General features: G+C 39.3%; 1 protein-coding gene across 1 annotated transcript; it reads left to right on the plus strand.

The window, feature by feature from the left end:
• Positions 1-1360: 1360 nt before the first annotated feature.
• Positions 1361-20064, plus strand: dtna (dystrobrevin, alpha). The gene is made up of 24 exons (XM_054596811.1): positions 1361-1419; positions 5559-5626; positions 6248-6328; positions 6423-6636; positions 6974-7059; positions 7557-7711; positions 7805-7910; positions 8561-8727; positions 8896-9020; positions 9878-9886; positions 10210-10293; positions 10506-10586; positions 12751-12846; positions 14029-14107; positions 14451-14545; positions 16174-16287; positions 16492-16588; positions 17611-17634; positions 18207-18366; positions 18458-18547; positions 18641-18740; positions 19160-19274; positions 19387-19425; positions 19716-20064. Exons 2-23 carry the CDS (start codon positions 5560-5562, stop codon positions 19402-19404), a joined length of 2163 nt encoding a protein of 720 aa, XP_054452786.1. The 5' UTR covers positions 1361-1419; position 5559; the 3' UTR covers positions 19405-19425; positions 19716-20064.
• The last annotated feature ends 1469 nt before the right edge of the window (positions 20065-21533 follow it).

A 21533-nucleotide genomic window follows, 5' to 3' on the forward strand; every position in this document is an offset into this window, starting at 1 on the left:
TTAATTAACAACATTTGTACGTTTCTTGAGGATTAGAGAGAATTTTGGCAACTAAATTGCAACAAAATGGCAAAATCATATTACCCATGATGGATGGATACACACCTCTGCAGATTATGTTTTTTTTTTCATTTACTATTAGTAATGTGTTGGGGTCATACCTCAAAAAATATTTAGGGATATATTCAGTGGCTTTCAATCCAAATTGTTCAACCACAAGAGGGGATTATAAAACAAATGAGCGATATATCGTCTATATCTATCTATCTTGACTCATTGCATTTTTTTCCCTTTGTTTTCTTGTTGTTTATAATGTTTTGTTATTATAAATCATATCTTGTAAAAATGCTTTTTCAACAATATTTCATACCATATGTATTTTACTTTTGTATTCGTTATAGTATTATGATTTTTATATTATATAGGTGGAGGCTTCAAATAAACCCAGTGGGCTTTCTGCCTCTTCCTGCACTGTAATATCATATCATATGTTTCATTTTCATTTGGTCTTAGTATTTTAATTTGGTCTTAGTATTTTATCTTATATTTGTTTACTATATTTGACCTATTTCACTTGATTTTATTTATTTTGTTCGTTTATTTGATTGTCACTTGTTATTTCATTTAGTTTCTTTGTTTAGTTTTATCCTAACGATTGTTCTTAATGTTTCTTCTATTGCACTGTTTTGCTGGCTTGTCTGTCGAAGCACTTTGTAAACCTTGTTTTTAAAAGGTGCTATATAAATAAAGTTATTATTATTATCATTATTATCATTGATAGATAAGATAAGATAAAGGATTGTCTATTTATCAATGTTATGTTGTTTATATTATTCTATTGTTTTCAATTGTGCAAATAATAAAATGTGTTCTAATGTAATGTAACTATTTGTTTATGAATAATGTCTTCATTCACAAATACTTGTCTCTATGACGTCATCTTCCCAAAATGCTGAAACATAAATCTGCTTAAACCAGCTGATGAACGCATCTTTGCATGTCCGACTCTGGTGCAACTCCATGCAAACACATAAATCAATCTGCACACTTTCTTTATTTCTCCTTTATTTTGTATCAAACTTGTAACATTTTGCAGCCAAAGGCGAACTGACGCAAGTGGAGAGGTTCCGCATTACGTCACCGCCAAGGCCACACACACACACACACACACACACACACACACACACACACACTGGAGGCAATGCTGCCTCTATTCTCCTCTGCCAGTAGGCTTCGCTACCAGAGAAAAAATTTCCACAACACAAGCTTTTTTGCAGGAGGAGAGCGGCTCCAGACCGGCCGCTCCGTGCAGAGATGCAGCACCCGACACCAAAGACCCGCTGATCGCACCGCAGGATCGGATACCTGGATTGGGAAAAACAGTGATGTTGAGCTGGCATGCATTGGAAATAAATTGTGGTAAGTGTTGTTGCAAAAGTGCGCCGCTGCAGCTGCTGGAGGAGGCTGGAGAAAGCAGCAGTGGAGCGACCTTAACCTACTTTGTCACTCTGGGTGAAATTAGTTTTTCCCCATCCGATCAAGTTTCAGGGGTTTTAAAAAAAGGTGATGTGCAAGAATTAAAAACATAAGAAAGTGTCGTGTAGGATGTAGTGTTTGCAGGATGATGTTTGTGTAACAATGAGAGCTTTGTGGCTGCACACAGGTGTCTCAGGCGTGACAGGTGATGTCTGAGCTCAGTATGTACCATAAGCTGCCTGTTGCCTCTCTCACTGACCTGTTTTTTTTTTTTTTTTTACATTTTGAAAGCATTGCATTTGGTGGAATTAAGATGTTTCCATTAATGTCCAGAGGGGAAACTTGTCTATGCACAAGGAGTACAGCTCAAAATGCAAATGTAATCCTAGTGCTGTCTTATCACATCACACATTGGCAGAGGCAAACATAATTACTTCCTTTTATTCCAGTGATTCGGCTGTTTTTGATACTTTAAAGAATTTAAGCTTTTAGTTTGTGCAAAGAGCGAGAAGAAACAGTCTTGTAAACAAGCTGTGAATTTATAGCTGCACTCTCATTTAACCTCAGGGTGCTAAAGTTTTGGCCTTTTTGCAGCTGAAACCATGGTGATCATCAGCAGGCGACACAGAGCAGAGGGCCCTGCAGCAGACATCACTGGCTGGTACCAGACAGGAAGAGAAAACAGTTTCACTACCTACTACAACACATAAAGCACAACATCTCTGAGCTCTAGCTGATTAACCTTAAGTCAGTGGCACAGCTTTTTTTATTTCTCTCGGGGATAGGATCCGGATGCCAGTGTAGTTTATATTCCTGTGATGTAAAAATAACTCTGGCCAATCAGCGGTAACAGCTGCGATGTACTCTACCGCACCAGCCAAACACAGATTGCTCTATAACTCCAGTAAGTGCTCGTGTTTGGAAATGTTGCTTGACAATCTGGTCCGAGGAGGACAGCAATGTCCACTTTGTTTTATTGAGCTGCCACAGAAATAGACTCATAATGTAAATAACTGACTAGTAAGGCATTCTTGAATATTGTCCAACAGAAATCCGTGCAGCATTGAAAAGATGAATATGAGTCCTTACTGTGAGAACCTTGTTGTGGTTTTGGCAGTGCTTGGCCCTACCAGTCCAATCCAAAAATGTTAATGGCACGCAATGATTTTCTCCTTTAAGGGCAGTTATGAGTCTCATGCTGCCAGTGTGACAGTGCCACGGAGAAAGACCGATGTTTGCTGTGCACATGCCAGGAATGAGGTTTGGGGGTCTGCAACTAGAGAGCGAGTAAAGCTGTGCAAGAATGTGGAGCCTTCTCATTTGTAGTTAAAGATAGAGGCAGCACAGGCTGTGTCCTAGCTGACACGTTTCTAATTTCAGCTATCTCCACTCGTTCATTTGGGCTGTTTTTGTCGCAATGTTTCCTGGTTGGAGAGGAGTTTGTGTTTCTAGAAGACAGGATTTGGCTTTGTAATAACTGAGTTCAGGCGAGAGTACGGAACACGACCATGGTGCTTTATGAGAGGTATGTTGATCATCTTGCTTCCTCTCACCATGGCACACTTCGTATCGGCTGTGCTGCTGCTGGTGGTTTTAATATCTGCTCCTTGCAGTAGATTGTATCAATCTTAGTTATTTCCGAGACTGAGATAGGACCACAGAAGGTCACATATCTGGCGCTCAGGATGTGTTTTGCTTGTGATGCGGATAGGATATTAAATGTTAATATATAAAACAGTGTATGGTTTGGGTAATCTTTTACATTCACTCACTGTGTAAGTGATGAATGGGCTCGCATATCCATTACTTTTAAGATGACATTGGACTCCTGACAGTTATTTACTGTTGTCATTACCTTGTTTTAACTGATGATACACTCATTTAATATTTGTGTTATTACAGGGTTGTCATTTTTAACCCTAAAACACAGTTGGTTTAATTCTTATGTGGGTGATCTGCTCTGGCTTGTTATGATAATGTATACATTTATATATAATTTGTAGCTTTCACTGCTATGCTATGTGGTGATTTCGTGAAATACCGCACTTGATTCTGTACTTCCAGGTTGATCTATCAATTTAATCTTTTCCCTCTTAATCTGGATTTCAAAGATTCCTAGAGCTCCATAATTGACTGTCTGGAATCAGAGGGGGGGAACAAAAGTATGCTGTTGCTTGTGTTTTTTTAAACACAAGGTGACTCTAATTTCCACACCATGGGTTTCTGCAGCATGATATTTCAATTAATGTCGAAGTAATTTGAAAATACCATGCCTGAGTGATTGTTCTTGCAGGAGGTGTTTTCGAGCCACTCGCCCAAGAAGTGCCACTGTGTTCTCAGCGATCATTCCCGCTGAGTATTATCTCATAAAAGATATTTATGAGTGAAAAACTTTTCTCTGCAAACTTTGCTTGGTTGCAGTGGGAGGTGTAGTGTGATTGTGTGTGTGTGGGGGGACTAGTACTCTGCTAGTACTATGTTTTTATGAACAGAGTGGCTGGGATCTTTGCTGCCATGGCAACAAACCACATGACTAGGTGTATTAGATTGCCTCAGACAGTGTGCAGCGAGGCATGGTGTTAGCATTCTCTCTGCTGCTCTGCCCCTTTGAAAGTCTTGTCCTTGTCTTACTTAAGTTTTTCTTTGCCCACCCCCTCCCCTCTCACATTTCTGATAGGCACTGTACTGTGCTATGTTCAATTTGCGCATGTACTTTAGAAAAAGAAAAAATGTGTGTGTTTACCACGGACGGATTAAACTGCTATGAGGCCCTAGAGGTAAAAGGAGCTGTGGGGCCTTGTTGTCTCCCCCATTAGTATTTAATATATTTATTTTTATTATTTAATTAAGCATGAAAATGCACAAGGCCTTAATATTTCAATTGATGTCCCCTGTATGAGGCAGGTCATCAAGTTCAGATTACTGTGCACATGTTGCCCTAGAACCCATATCATTTCTGTCACATTTAGCATTAGACGCACCGCAAAAGAATGTGCATTTAATCAAATAACCACAAACTAATTTGCTAATTCAACTGATTACTGAACTCCCTCCCCCAAACAGTGTGTTTCAATCGTAGCTAAGCAACCATAACTAAGCACGGCGTTCCTGTCCACCTTTGTATTTCTCGGTGAAGTGGTGTGCGTATGAAAGAGTAAAAGTAATTCATTCTTTATTTCATCCTTTGTTTAAGAGCTTTGAAGGGTGGCGTCCTTTTTTTTGTTGCCAAAACCCCAAAACACAAGAGCAAAAGTGTTGGGAATGCATTAAACAGCCTGTTCATCTGCTGTAAATGCAATGGTTAGCATGTCCGTTACCATGTATCTGTTTCACACATGATGCTAGGTCACTACGGTTATTTTCATGTCTTTTACTACATCATCAGGTCATGAACTGGTGAGGATGCTAGCTTTTTAGCCGGGGACATGCAGCTTTAGCCTCAGTCTTTCAGCACAATATTGATATATGTAGCAATCAAGTGCACTTTTCAAGTTTTAAGATCCATTAACAGGGCTCTCCTTGTCATATGAGTCAGTTGGAAACTCAGAAAAGGTCAGCTGGAGTTTTCAACCAACTCAATTTAACGTCACAACCGGTTACAACTGATAAGATCTGTCAGTGAAAATTGTGAAATCATCCAACCAAAATGAGAAGATGCTTTTGTCTGCCTCAGTATGAAATTATGGACCCATTGTTTCACAAACGTCTATGAATATCGAGAGGTAAATCTGCCGCTGGTATCACTGTCAACATCTGAGCGAGAACATATCTTGACAGCCATAGCAACGGTAACTGGGAGGGGTTGGGGCTTAGTTACCAGTGAACCTGCCTTTAGGGTCCAAGGCTTTTAAAGTGAAATGATGTAGCTGTGATGTCGCATCATGTCAATTGGGCTTCATGTTATTACAGTTAAACAAATGTTTTGTGTTGATTCTGAAAATACAGTTCAATATGGCAGTTACATTTACAGAATAAAACTGAAAGCAAAAGGAAGAGCACATTCAGTGATTGAACAGTGACCTAATTTGAAGTGTTTGTGGATACACAGGCTCTGACATTACTTTCTCTCTCCTCATGACCAGAATGATTGAAGACTTGGGGCCGAGCGGTGACAACATGGCAGATAGAAGGCAACTGTTTGTCGAGATGAGTAAGTGTGCTCAGGGGCCGAAAGCTCAGCATGATCTATGTTTGTCTACTGTTTAACTCACTGACCGTAAAAACGACAAATTCCTCTCAGTAACTTTCGTGTAAAGCAAATAGATCAAGTGTCTCCACTCGTTTCAACCTGATTGATTCTAAACCCACATTGTTCAATATTAGATAAATAGATCAGACATTATGAAGTGAAAAATCCTAGGTTTAAACCAGAATTTTCATATATCCAAAAGACATAATGTAAACATAATATCACAATAACATTGTTAAATAATCCTATATCAGTATTATTATTATGATAATGATAATAATGATTCAGATTATTCAGATTATTATTATTATGATTATTTATTACTTTATCATAAATATCATAATTATTATTATTATGATTATTCTTTTTTTTATTATTATTCATGTCAATTGTATTTTATTATATTACAGTATTTCAAAATGTCCTTTTCCAAAGCATAATCTGTATTTGTCACATGGTAATTTATTCATTTGATATTGAACACTTTGGGCCTGCATACTCTCTCCCTCCAGTGCTCCAAATGATATATGAACTAGCATTGATATTCCCGATGTTATTTGATAATGAGTAATTATTCCCCAGGGGCTCAAGATCTGGACTCCATACGATTATCGACATACAGAACAGCCTGCAAACTCAGATTTGTGCAGAAGAAATGCAATTGTGAGTATGATGCAGTGCACTTTCAACCCCATCACTCTGCTCATAATCCTTCCCATCAAAATGTTTATATTCAGTTTATGTTTTCTGTTTCCAGTGCATTTGGTTGACATTTGGAACGTCATTGAGGCTTTCCGAGAGAACGGCATCAACACCATGGACCTCAACGAGGAGCTCTCTGTTTCTCGTCTTGAAGTGGTACTGTCCACTATTTTTTACCAGCTGAACAAGCGCATGCCCACCACACACCAGATAAACGTGGAACAGTCCATCAGCCTGCTGCTCAACTTCCTGCTGGCATCCTATGACCCGTGAGTAACACGTCACGTGACGGTGTCGGCGGCTGGTTGTGTGCTTTCTCGTCTGAGGTTTTGACGTGAGCTAATGTGGTGTGAAATGTGTCTCTGAAGTGTCTGCCAAAGTGGGTTGAAAATACAGACTGTTGACTTTCATAATGTCACAACACGCTGGTGTAGAGTGTATATTTAGAGATGCTGAAAGCCAAGCTAAACATTTTTGTAATCTGTTGCTCACTGTGATTCAAGTTTCCCTTAAAAGGTTGTGCCTGATCCTAGGATTCCAGACATTGTAAGCTTCTCTTAAAATAATCTATGATCATCATTTAAAATGTATTTGCTTCTTTCTTAGGGAGGGCCAGGGCAAGATATCTGTCTTTGTTGTGAAGATGGCCCTGGCAACCATCTGCGGAGGGAAAATCCTGGATAAATTAAGATGTAAGCAACACAACAAATACTTATAATTGTGAAAAATGAAATAATAAATCACCCATTTTACCTACAATAAATCAGCTAATTTTCCTCATTCAGTTTCTAGTCCAAGTAATGTTCTTCTTGGGAATTTCTAATACAAACTTATTAGTGTCTGTATTTTCTATATCTCTGCTTAGCATATTGTTCCTAAATGGAGAAGCAGCACTGGCCTGGTTCTTCGTGGCTGGAAGAAGTCATTATTCATTATCTGAAGGAAAGGGTTTATTACATAATCTACAAAATCCGTGGGAGCGGTCGCAATGGCTCGTGAAGGGAAATAAAAGGAGGGCTGTGTTGCTGGTGTATTATAACAATTGATTTGAATAACATGCTTTACTTTGATTTGTTTTCACAAACAAGTGGGATAATTGTTTTGTGTATGCTGTAATTAGCCGACTGTGCTGGCAACCGACAATTAGTTTGATTAATTTGTGTTAATGTCTGACTGCCTTGTTTCCCAGATATCTTTTCCCAGATATCAGATTCTGCTGGAATAATGGTCCACTCGCAGTTTGATCAATTTCTGAGGGAGGTGCTCAAATTGCCCATGGCGGTTTTTGAGGGACCTTCGTTTGGTTACACCGAACAAGCTGCAAGAACGTGCTTTACACAGCAGGTGAGGGGTTCATTAATATGTTTGAGCATTGATTGTCATTGAGGATTTGTTTCCCCCTGTTGAATCATCTCACTCTCCTCTGCACCTCAACAGAAAAAGGTCACCCTCAATACATTCCTCGATACGTTGATGTCAGACCCGCCTCCTCAGTGTCTGGTGTGGATACCGCTCATGCATCGCCTCGCCAACGTGGAGAACGGTAAGACGCCACATGGAATATTTATAAAAAACGGGGGAAGCTAGCGGGGCTTGGAGGATGTAAAGTTCAGCTTTGCATCATAATCTTGAGTCACGACACACACAAGCACACACACACACAAACACACACAGATCTGCATTGAGGATGACCCATAGGCGACCTTACACCCTGTGCATGACTGTGTGTTTGTGTGTGTGTGTGTGTGTGTGTGTGTGTGTGTGCGTAATTGTCATGCACACATCATCACCACCTTGTGAGCAGAAGAAACACAGTCACATGCTTATGGATTAAATATTAATTCATTATTATGTCTGTTTATATAATTTAGTTATTTTGGATTTTTAACGTTTTTTTTACTTACTTACCTTACTTACTGTGTGATTACTTATTTACTTATTTATAATACTTGTTTTGATTTTGTTTCTTTTACTTATGTCTCTTGTTTGCACTCTCCACTTTGCTGCGGTAATCCTGCAATTTCCCAGCTGTGGGGCTAATAAAGAATAGCACATCTGTCCTTAATTTAATGAAAAATGAATCCCTGTCTCTTTTTTCCAGTGTGCAAAGTATCTGGGTTTACGCTCACATCTGTTTGTGTGCATGTGTTTGTCCATCTGCGTGTCTGACCCCCGTCCTCTCCTCTCCTGCAGTCTTTCACCCGGTCGAGTGCTCCTACTGCCACACTGAGAGTATGATGGGCTTCCGCTACCGCTGCCAGCAATGTCATAATTACCAGCTCTGTCAGGACTGCTTCTGGAGGGGGCATGCCAGCGGTTCCCATAGCAACCAGCACCAAATGAAGGAGTACACGTCATGGGTAAGGGGAAGGAGGATGGGGGAGGAGGCGGGCTGAGGGAGGTGTGTTTCATGTAAGGATGCTAGATGTTCGGTGCAGGTGACAGTAATGATGTCATGTGTTTTTGAAAGGAAATTAGCGTCTTAATGTTCTCAGAATTTGCACATCACTCTTGTGTGTTTCTCCCAGAAATCTCCCGCTAAGAAGCTATCCCATGCCCTCAGTAAGTCGCTGAGCTGTGCATCCAGCAGAGAGCCGCTTCACCCCATGTTTCCCGAAATGCCAGAAAAACCTCTAAACCTCGCTCATATTGTGTAAGTTCATCGTCTCTCTTTCCCCCCACCCCCCCCGACTGCTGGCTGCAGGTTTTTTTTTTTAAATGTTCGATTTCATCCCTCAGCTGATAATTATCTTGTAGCTGCCTCCAAGTCTGAAGTGATTCCAGTCAATCTCTTGGGTCAACTGATCAATGGGGCTTAATTATAGCTCTGGGAGTGATTGTGATCTGCAACACTGCTGCTGCCGTTTCCAGGACTTGGCTGATGTTTTGTGTTGTGTTACAAATAATGGAACAGCACTGAATTAATACCAATCTGGGGCTGTTTATTAAAGGCCAGTATAGTTACATACAGTAAGGCATCTACTGGAGCAAAACTCTGTTTATGTGTTAAATCTTTTACCTTCAAATTTATGTTGGTTGCAGCGTTTTACAGTATAACTCTAAAACAGCCCAAAAGATTCAAATTAATGTATTTTTGTAGATCTAAATGTTGGTTTTAGGGCCTGAAAATTACTGGATTTTTATAAGACAAACGCCTCAGTATTTGAGAGTAAAAATGAATGATAATGATACATATTGGGGCATATATTTTTTTTACATAAACACATAAAAATATATTTTTGGGATTAGGATCCATTAAATTTAGACAATCAATCCACATAAATATGCAAGATAATATATATCATTTTTACTCATTGCCTGACGTTTATGCCAATATTAATGCAATAATATTGTCCTACATATTTATCATTTTCCTTTTTCAGTAAATTTACTGAAACATCTTGTTTTGTTTTTTTTACTAGAATTTCTACATTTAGTGTAGTCTTTGCACTGCTGGGCTGATTGTAATAAATTATTTTCATTCCTTTCCTTGTTCTGTACTTTCCTCAGAGATACGTGGTGAGTTAGTTTTGTTTAATTAATGCATCGTAAAATGTCCTTTGTTTTGTGCTAATCATATCCCTTCCACAATAGAGTACTTACGATCAGTGTTTGTCAATGCACTGATTCGTTCTCCCATTCACTGCATGTTTTCTATTGTTTAGCACACACCCTACATGACTAATCGTCTCTGACTTTGTTGTGACATCCTGATATATACATAGAAAGTTCATTTATCAAAATAGAAATTCAGATCCACTCAAACAAAAGTTTACATTTTATGTTACTTTAACATAAAGAAACAACCTCGTTGGGATTAAAAACATTTGTTTTCTGTTCAGGCCACCAAGACCAGTGAACATCACCAATGACTACTCGTTCTCCCACTCCATGCCGACATCAGGGAACCCTTACTCCACCAAAAAGTGAGTACAGTCGTTACAATGGATGTCCTGGATTTTCAAAGCAGATCTTTTCAGTCGCCTTGCTCCCTAATGGCCCATTCCCTTTACTCTCTGTGACCCAATCTGTCTTTCTTTTCTTGCCTTTATTTTCCAAAGAATGTGCATTTGTTAAACATTTGTGTATCATCGTGCTTCTTTTTTTCTTTGTGAATCTTTGTTCTGAATGTAAATAGCTTGCCTTACAGCAAGAATTATGATGTTGAGCAAAGAATGCCTTTGACTCAGGCTGCTCCACATCTGTTTAAAGGGAGAGGGTAAGTGACACAGGTGTGCATATGAGAATGCCTTTGTAGCTCAAATGCATGCGCGGACTAATATAGATAATAATCATAAGGCATAAACTAGAGTGCTTATCGTTCTAAGGAACCAGTTTTTCCTATAGAGGGGTTTATATTGTTGTACTCGAGGGGCTATTTAAAAAATGCTGGATGAAGCATGCACCATAAAGATCACTGGCAATTAGTTTGGAGTGTCTATTACAATCTTTATCATTCACACAGAAATGGGAAATACTAGCTGTTATTTTGAATATGAGCCTCTTCCAATGTTGCCGTCAGTCTTCTCCATGTTGAAGCTGTAGCGGTTAAACAGTTAACATAGTACATTATATATATTTGTTAACATACATGGGACTATCTTGTTGTTTTAAGTTGCTATTGATGATATATTTAGTATTTTGGTTTTATCAGGATATTTCTAGTAAAAGGCCATTGAGCTCCACTGCACCTGCTCTTCATAGAGAAAGTGTTTCTTTAGGGAACAGTAGTCCCTTTCATAGCTCAGGCTTATAGAAAAACATCCAGATGTGACCAGTGAGCGTTCTTTAGGTTATCTTCGATGTGCATATCAGAGCATCTGACATTGTGGTTACTGTTTGCACGGACACCATCTAATGCAGGGCTTTGATGTACCCTATGAGGCTTGACAGGCTAACTGTTGCTCAACAATGACTGAGAATACCTGATTAAATTCCCAAACTTTATGTTGACACAGATGTAATATTGAGTTAAATATAGTGCACTTTCATAACGCTGTGAGACAAAGTTTAAAAAACAGATTGATGGCCAGATATTCTGACTTTTAGTCTCTCACTTTCTGTAATGCAACACATTAACCTCTCTCACCATTTCCCAGTTTATGATGCAGTTGTCCTGTTAAAGCTGCACTGACCAATATGTTTATATTGAAATGGATGAACTGTGTATAATGTGAAAGTCGCGTGGGTCACTCAAAGTGGTAAACCCACAGATTGTTATCGACAGGCCTCCTCAGCTATGTGAAGCATTTTAGCATCTTTCAGCTAATTGTTTTGTGTTTAAGGCCCACTACGTTGATGTTCTACTTTCATCATTCTCCACATTTATATTAGGCAGCTGATTTCAGCTAAAAACTCTAATATACATCTGGCCCGCAGATAATACGTGTAGCAAACAAACTAGGTTAGCTGATTAACATTGTGAAGCAGTTAGCTACTAAAGAGACAGATATTTCCTTCATGACTTGGTGCAGAAGCAAATAAAGCTAAAAGAAGAGTGGACCTGTGTATGCTAATGTTTTTCTGTGTCTTCTGGATGTGTAAATAAGTATCTGTTTGCTAACATGTTAGCCATAACCACTTAAGAAGAAGCTGTATGCTATGACAGTTTGTTCAGCTACACCCAATGGCTAATTATGGAGTGTAAAATTGCTGGTACCCTTCAATTTTTGACTTTGAGATCATTTTATTAAATAATTAGTTATTGTGGACATTCAACTGCTTACTGTTATTAATTGAATTAGCTGTTTGCAAAATATTTTTTTCAGGGCAAAAGAAGGAAATCATTGAAACAGTTTATCATACAGTTAGAAACAAGACAATATGCAATTTTTTTTAATTTCTACTTAATTGTTTTGTGGATGGTTTGACGATGCGTTTCTTTGTTCTTTTTGCTGTTATGAGACATTTTATGTTCACAGCTCATTCTGCATTGCCCCTCCATAATGGCAGTAGGGATGGTTGCTGTAGGAGTTTGTGGTGCAGATGGGAAGCCTCTATAAATATAGGAGCTACATCAAAAAGACTGTGCATGCCTGTGTGGCAGATTGTTTGACTTAGAATTAATGACTTTCAATATTTTAATAATAGAGCACTGAGTGATTGATGCTTGGAGAATGTAAACATGTAGCTTGTAAAGTCTTTTTTTGCTGGGCTTGTCCTTAATCGTGCTCCTAGCCTTCATCGCTGGAGTCTCTCCCAAACATAATACGGCCTTGTTTCTCTCTAGTCACCCGTGAACGGCTGCTTTTCAGTCACTTCCTCCTCTTCTCTTTTGTGGCGTTTTGTCTCTCTGTTTCCTCTCCCCTCTTGTCCTTCCCCTCTATTGTCACCTGTGTAATGTCATATTTTATGTTTTTCTGTGAAACCCTGCGCCGTTCCAGGTTGAACTACAACCTTGATGTTGCCGATAGACTTGCAGACGAACATGCTCTCATTGGCCTCTATGTGAACCTCCTCCAAAACAACCCCAGAACATGGTTAGTTTGGTGTGCCGCTGTGTTTGCCAAACACCAGTGGAAACCATGTGCTCTGCTGAACTGCCACCTAGAAATGTGTGTTTCAGGCCTAACGCTGCATGCTGTCATTTTTACAGACTAGTCAGCTTGGCCTTTGACACTTATGTCAACGCATTATTGTTATTCAGAAGCAATAATTGTTTGTTTGACTGATTTGTATCCAAAATATGGAATCAGAGGTTATTTCTACGAAGAGATTTGTATTTATTTGATTTGATTTCCACGTGAAACTTATTTTTTCTTCATATTTGAGCCCTTCTAAGACCTTGTAAGTATACACATAACAACCTGACTACATCATATTATATTTCTCTCAGACCTAACATGCACATATCGTTGTCTCTTACTGAAATAAGCAAAAGACAAAGTCTTATTTGTCACATCAAAATTGTATAACTCCAAATGCTCAGGGCAGATTAGTTAGTTAATTGGTACCCAACACTTTTAGCTGCTGTTTTCCTCAGACTTGACTCTTTAATCTCTGATATTAGTTTGGTTTAGTAAATCTTGTGTGGATTGTTCAAAACAAAGCAAGACTGTTGTGTAAGCTGACTTGTTTTTTTATTTGAACACTGGGAATATGACATATTCTCTCCTCATTTAAGCATTATGCGTGTGCAATAATATGCTTTTGTGTGTGTGTGTGTGTGTGTGTGTGTGTGTGTGTGTGTGTGTGTGTGTGTGTGTGTGTGTGTGTGTGTGTGTGTGTGTGTGTGTGTGTGTGTGTGTGTGTGTTCCAATGCTGGTTTCGTTGTCATTTATCATGCTGACTATCTGTAACTTCCTGTGTGAGGGCATTTCAGAGCTTTTGATGTATGCGTGCTTGGAAATGCACACAATATGAGTGATACGACTTTATAAGTAACCCTTCTGTTCTTTTGACACAAATGATAACTTCAGCTCATCTTTTAAGTCATAACCCAACTTCATTCCTGCTTTTGTGGTTTTACATAAGTAGCTTAGCATGATTATGCAGGCCTCTGCTGTAAAACTTAAAAAGCTTTTCTGCCAAAAAACTAATCTGACTCTTGAACAAACTAAACTTTCTTGGATTTTTGCATTTCTTTTCCCCCTGCATGGTTCATATCTGTGTAGCTGAGTAGTAACCGCGTCATGTTGTGACTCCATTTTCCTCTTGATCAGTTTGCTGGAGAGTAACCATCAAGATGAAGAGCACAGCCTCATCGCCCGCTATGCTGCTAGACTGGCTGCTGATGCCACGGTGAGATATATATGATATTTATTGCCCACAATATCAGGGCATCTTTCATCGGTGTCCACAGCCAAAAATATGTCCTTGATGAGGGTTTAACGTACGCTGCTACTCCACCTTTGAGGGTTTCTGTCCTTTATTTATGTTCAGATGATAAAGGGATTTACAGGTGGTGATCATTTCTAACCTGACTTCTATGCCTGCTTATGTTCTGATCAGGTCTGAATAGATAGCTGGTGACTCGACTGTTTTATTACCCCCTCCCTGTGAGATATGAGATAAGGTAATGGATGACATCATGCATTGCTAAAAGCCAGTTCACGTGATGTCTCCTGCTTGGTTTCACCGACAGGCTCAACAGCAGCGGATCCCCACAGACCTGCCCTGCTCTCTGGATGCCAACAAACAGCAGAGGCAGCTCATCGCCGAGCTCGAGAGCAAAAACAGGTCAGGGATGACCGCTTTGGTGAAGCTTTTCAGTTCTTTCCTGTTCGTCTCCTCTCTTCTTTTTTTAATCCCACAAGAAGAGATTCACCTTGAGAATAAAGGGAACCCTGGTCTGACTAAATAAACAGACCTCCAAGTACAAACATTACTAAAAACTGCAATTATTACTATTATTAGAAACTTAGGTATGATATTTCCTCTTATAAATAAACCCTTTTAAATTTAGTAGGTAACTAACTGTATGTATACAGCCTATAATATAAATAAATTATTATCGGAACAATAAAGACAATTCAAGGCAATTTTATATATAGCATATCCCATGCACGGTGACATATTCAAAATGGCTTTACAAAAGTATTAAAATATATTAAAAATAAAAGCAGTTAAGAACACTTATCATTAGAGGTAACAGCAAGTTTAACATTAAAATGGCAGCAATAAGTAATCGTGAATAATGATACCAAAGTGGAGACAAAAGTTCAATTACAGGCAACAGTGAACAAGAACGTAGGCCACAGCTATAATTAATATTTTTATTTAATACAAACAGTGGATCACGTGACTGTTTGTGTATGACGGCGGTCACATGTGGTGAGGAACCTGCAGAGAATTATCACCCGACTCTGCCGTTACCCTCGGCTCTACCGAGCTTTATTGTCTCACGGTCACACTGCCACGGCTTAAATATAGAACGGAGCTGTGGTTTATGTTGTTAGTAACACCTGTGCAAAATATCGGATGTGTAAAAGGTCTCAAAGGAACAGTGTGTAGGATTTAACGGGATTTACTGGCAGAAATGGACTATAATATTCATAACTAATCCCGTTTTCGTTAAGAATGAGACGTTTATCAACATAGGGAGCGGGTCCTCTTGGCAGAGTCCACCATGATTCAACAGTAGCCCAGAATGGACAAACCAAACACTGGCTCTATAGAGGGCCTTTTGTGTTTTTACATTACCTAAAGAGCACCGTAGTTCTCAGACCAGCTCGGAAAGGGAGGGGTGAATGGTGGGTTATTCAATTTGATGCATTTGGAAACTTACCTTAAATCCTTCACACTACTCTTTCAAGTGTCTTTTACTTCATTGTTTTGGTTTTCCTGCCAACACCGTTATAGTTTTGCTTCACTCTAACTGCTCTCTTAGTGTTGTTTTTTTGCCGCAGCAGCAGCAGTTCAGACAGCTGGTTTGTTTTTTTTTAGCAAAAAATGCAATAAAAACAGACTGTATATTACCTGCTCAGCCACATACAGCAGACAGACAAAGTTAGTGACTAGCTGGTACACAAAGTGGAGTATTTAGAAGCTAAAAAGCCAGATAATTGGAGTTAATATAATCCAAACACAGCTAAAAGTGAGTGAGTATGGACTTCATCAGGCAGACACAAACTAATATCTGCTATAACCAAGCTGATAAAATGTCCACAGCTTGTTTCTGGTGCCCCCAAGTGGCCAACAATAAAACAGTTATTGCAGGTTTAAGCTTTGATTTCAACATGGTCAGATTTGGTGTCCACAGTAAGATCATCAGTAGCAAAATGCAGCTTCCCTGTGTTTGTGTTGACCCCAGCGTCTGACGATCAAACCATGTCAGAATTAAATAACCTGGTTTGTGGCTCTCACAGAGAAATCCTGCAGGAGATCCAGCGGCTGCGTGTCCAGCATGAGGAGGCCTCCCAGCCGCCACCGGACAGGGGTCAGCAGAACCCGACTCTTCTGGCTGAACTTCGACTTCTCAGGTAGCTCCATTTAGTCCCCCATAATGCCGTGCGTTTATTACAGACACTTTTGCTTCGGCTGCAGCAGAACGTTCATATTGTAATTGCCTATTTCCCAGACAAATGAACACCATATGTTAGAGTCTACAGACGCTTATACACTTTGATTTTTTTTGACGTGACATTATTGTATCATCACGATGTACAACTTGTTTCCTCCTTTAGGCAACGCAAAGATGAGCTTGAACAAAGAATGTCTAGTCTGCAGGAGAGTCGCAGGGAACTCATGGTGCAGCTGGAGCAACTAATGATGCTTCTCAAGGTACTGCAGACGTGCCTTTCATCTCTTTGACTTCACAGCGCTCAAATACGGAGCACAGACAAGACGCCTTCATGATCACTGAAGGAACACACATTCTGTTTCCTGTGGGGAGCAATAAGGTTGTGTCAAGTTTGCTTTTTTGGCCAGAATCAGCTCTGTTGAAGTTTGCATGTTGATATATATATGGAGATGTGGACTGTATCTTGTATTTTCAGTTTTTTTATTTGGTGGCAGGTGGTTGGCAATATGGCCAGATGATGATGTGTATATGATGACTTGTATTACAATTTCTCCCAGATGTGTGTGATCACCTCAGCTAATGTAAAGCAAACACTGCACTTTTCAGATGAGGAAACATGTCAGCAAATACCCAACATGTCCATTAGAGGGCGTACATATTTAACAGTCAAGCTATTTTGAGACCTATTATGTCAGTTATTGACTTTACAAATTGGAGGTACAGCATTCACATATTTAAGATTTTGAGTTTGCGGTGTTTCTCCACCTAAAATTAAAACATATTAGCTCGTTAATCAAAGTTTTAACAGCATCAGAAACATGTTTAATCTAGTTGGTGTCTAGTGTCAGACATGTGAGTCCATTTGTGAGTGACAGCAGACTCCAATGTGGTGTTTGGATCTTTGTATAAATTAAGTGACTTTGCCTCCTATTAGCTATGTTATCCAAGAGATAGAGAGATGGTTTAAGAACACGGGGTATTGAATTGGGGATTATGCTCCATCAAACATCACAAGGAGGATAACCTTTGGTGCGAGAATATCTTCGGCAGCCAACGAGACAGGAGTTCCTCGAAACCCACGTTAACTGATCGCTATACTGGCTTAAGTGGGGAGGATATCAATCTAATTAGGCTAAAAGGATCAATGTTAATCCATTAAACTTGCACGAGGAAGCTACATGCTTGTCACGTCCTGGAGGAATTACTGATTGGATTTTCTTTTAGAAACATACTCAATGTGATGTGGTTGTTGTTTCATGAGCCATAAAATATTGTTTTGCAGCTGGAGGAGGAACGGAAACGAGCTGTGAGTGTGAAAAACTGTGGAGCAAAAAGAGGCTGAAACTACACATACTAACTTTGTGTCTGAAATTTGGAGATGCTTGGTGTTCACCGGACATCCCCAATGTGTGGTCTGGTCTGTGGGAATAATCTCTTTTAGTGAGAAAATCTTTTTTAACTGCATGTTGAGGTTTCGACAAATACGAACATAATAGAAAATGCAGCTTGATGAATCCACGTATTCATCATTTCTTGCATGTGTGTGATGTTTCTTACATATAAAGCCTTTGTGGGGTACTTTTCAACATGGACAAATGAGCTTCTGTATTTACTTTAAAAAACTACTGAACTGAAAAGATTGAAGCTGTTTTTTCCGTAGGCGTTTGAGATTCTTTGCTGTGATTTGAGTTCTGTAAATGAAAGGTTTTCTGATATCTGATGCATTGCTTGTTGAAGATTTGCTCTGATAAGCCACCTTTTGATCCAGATAATGTTTTATTCATTCATACAGTCTCGCCATAACAGCATGGGTTTCTCTCTGTTAACAAAGCCAACACAGTGGCACAAGTAAACAATAAAACGCTCTCTGTGTTGCAGACTCAGGGCCCCGGCTCTCCGCGCTCTTCCCCCAGCCACACCATCAGCCGGCAGATCCCCACACCAATCCACTCGGACTCTGCCGGCACGACCCCAACTCACACACCTCAGGACTCGCTCATGGGCGTGGGGGGGGATGTTCAGGAGGCCTTCGCTCAGGGTAACACAGTCACACACTAAGAAAATGATGCATTTGGTTATAAGTTATGATGGTTGGAAGTAAAACTGTTTGTGTTTTTGTTTTTTCAAAGGTCCAAGGAGAAATTTGAGAAATGATCTACTCATTGCTGCTGACTCCATCACCAACACAATGTCATCGCTGGTTAAGGAACTCAATTCAGGTAAAAATGAATGGAAAAAGTTTGGATTTTGCTTTCTGAATTGTTATTGTTGTTGTTGTACAACTGCTTTTTTAAAATGTATTTTTCTCATAGAGGGTGGAAGTGAGACCGAGAGCACTGCGGATTCAGACTTTGGACGTTCTGACTTGTTGGCGACAACCTCTTCAGATCCCTTCCTCATATATAAATCAAGGTACTAGCGTAGGATGTGTCATCAGAAATTAGCAATAAGTGATAATTAGTGTATTTTTCTACACTTTCGCTCATACACTGGAGCTTCTTAACCCGAGAAACTGCTTTAGCACACCATGCTGCTTCACAAGCTTTCCCAGAAGTGTTGAATTGTTTCATTTGGTGTTTGCAGAAAACTTTATACATCAGGTCATCTCCTAGATTTCTATAGACCAACGATGTGAATATAATGTAAAGGTTGTTATAAGAGATGACAAGTTGGTGGGAAATGAGCTCTGACTGATTTCTATTTTTAAAAAATGTGTAACTTGAAAACAATCTTTGTTCCGGTTGTTCTTGTCTTCAGTCTTAATACCTCCAGTCTTCAGGTACACCTTAGGATCTTGTGTCTTGTTGTAAACGGCCTGTTATCTGTCACAGGAGTGCCAGCGCTGCAGACGAGCGCTTCGAGAACGATCTGGAGCAGCAGCTGGAGGACGAGCTCACGCTGGACGAGCTAATGAAGCACAGGCAGGAACCAGACAAAGCGTGCATGGTGGGTTCTATCTGTACAGGACTGTAAAATGGAAGGAGTATTGTGTGGGTTTTTTAAAAAGTTTAAATACTTATTCTAACTTGCTGCGTGTGTTTTTGGTGGTGTGGTACAGGTGACGCTGCAGCAGTGACCGTGTTAGTCCAGGTGACTGGTAAGTATCTGAAACGACAAACAAATTCATCTTCTATGTTACTGGGGTCAGATTTTTACTTTTATCCCAGCATGTAGGTCATCATTATAGAGGTTTTCAACATACTTTTTGTTTTGTTGGACTGAACTTCCAACTAAACCAGAACTGAAGGAAGCACTTGTCTAAATGACAGACAATAATCAGAAATCAGTGTTCAGGTTTCTCTCTGAGCACTGCAGGTAGCATATTTGGGATATGATGTTTATTACTTGTATTGTTCTGTAAGAAACACGTTCTGTGTCCTTTAACAGGTGAGCAATATGAAAGGCAACAATAGTAGAAGACACTGGACGAGGCGACACTGGGCCGACGGTACGGAGCACTGAAGACGTGAAGAATTTAAGTTGAATAAAAGGCTGAATCCAACCATAGAATACATTTATGTAAAGATATATTTTTAAACCAACCACATATTTAAGGTAATACTGTGAGCTGATGTAAAGAGATTAATTAGTGAGCTGTCTATTACACCACAGGTGCCATAAAAAAACATGACTTTGGGGAATTATTTCTTAATTTTTTTGGCCTTTTTATGAGTTGTCTACTACATGGTTAGTTCAAATCTGATTCTTTCAAATGTTCGTGTTCCTGCAAACAGTGAACCAGGTTTTAAGTGTTTGTTTGTCTTCTGATTTAAGATATAAACCTGTGTTGGAGTTGAAGTTATAGATGAGAAATTTTGCAATATTTAATAAATGTATAACTCCAGATTTAAACCACTAGTCCATAGATTTCTTACAGTTGCTGTCGAGTTGCTTTGGTATTGTTTTTTGACTTGTTTTTGGAGCAGGCCGATCAAATATGCTTGTTTTATTTTGATACGTTAGTGATTATTATAATGCACACATGCCTTAGCTGATTGGATGACCTCTCAATGGAGCTCATTCAAACTGTCAATGCAGCATGTAGCTAACAAGAAAAACACGCCTGTTCAGCAGCAACGCTGGTAGAAATGAGGTTAAACTCATTAAATCTCATGCTGGGAAGTGATTCTGCAAACATGAACACTGTCTACATTTAAATTGTCAGTTAAGTTATAGATATAGATGGATTTGTTCTGATATCTAGTGTTTTAAGATAAAGTGAAAATCTGTAACACAGAGACTTCCAAATGGTTTACACTGGTGAGGTCATTGAACAAATTATGTTTACTATCAATGTTTTATGATTAAGGTTTGATCATCGATTCATTTGCTAGCGTCGCTGCTCTCACACACACAAACCTCCGTGTGACTTGCACACCAAACATACACACTCCTGATGTACTTCCCGAGTGCGCGTGAAACTTTACTCAGTCACTTTGGGAAAAGTGGCTAAGCCAATCTAAAATCATAAATGTGTGAAATATATCTACTTTGATTTTTTTTGAGCAAGTTCATAGCAGTGATTCTGCATGGTGGTGATGCATAATAATAAAGTGTTGACACAATATCACATTTTTTTTGTCTATGAACTCGTTCTCTCTCTCTTTTTTCCATTCCAGACCGGCACACTTCAATTGGCTTGGTTTGGCAGTGCACATTTATTATCTGTCATAAATGCACTGTTGGCTGCCCTCAACCTATTGTCTATAATTCATCACATACACCCATCTGAGGTAACATAAAAGCAGCCATCCAGCACTGAATCTCACAGTCGTGTGGATATTAGGAGGGAGAATTTTGCTCTCAGGCTCAGGGAGAATTATCAGCATATGAATTAACTGATATTAAACCTCATTATTATTGACATTATCAGTATTTTTTAAAGACATCAACACAAGACGGTTATTTCCACAGACAGTGTTTATAAGATAGATACAAAATCTACAAACAGGTCTTTGCATAATTGAATTGCATCTTGGCATTAAAATTTGCTTTCTTTATCTGGTCTATGTTTTGTCTACTCTTTTAGCTATAGGAGAGATTCATTTTATAGCAAGCCGCCCTCTTCCTGATATCTTACGTCTCGTATCAGGTGCATGACTGCACCCTGGTGTTAAAACATGAGGAATGCAGTTTTGTCAAAGGCTGAACATCAGGTTTATTCTAATCAAAGATGAAAACTTTATATTGACCAATGAAGGAAGG

Source organism: Anoplopoma fimbria, chromosome 3 (genome assembly GCF_027596085.1).
Source record: "Anoplopoma fimbria isolate UVic2021 breed Golden Eagle Sablefish chromosome 3, Afim_UVic_2022, whole genome shotgun sequence".
Classification (NCBI taxonomy): domain Eukaryota; kingdom Metazoa; phylum Chordata; class Actinopteri; order Perciformes; family Anoplopomatidae; genus Anoplopoma; species Anoplopoma fimbria.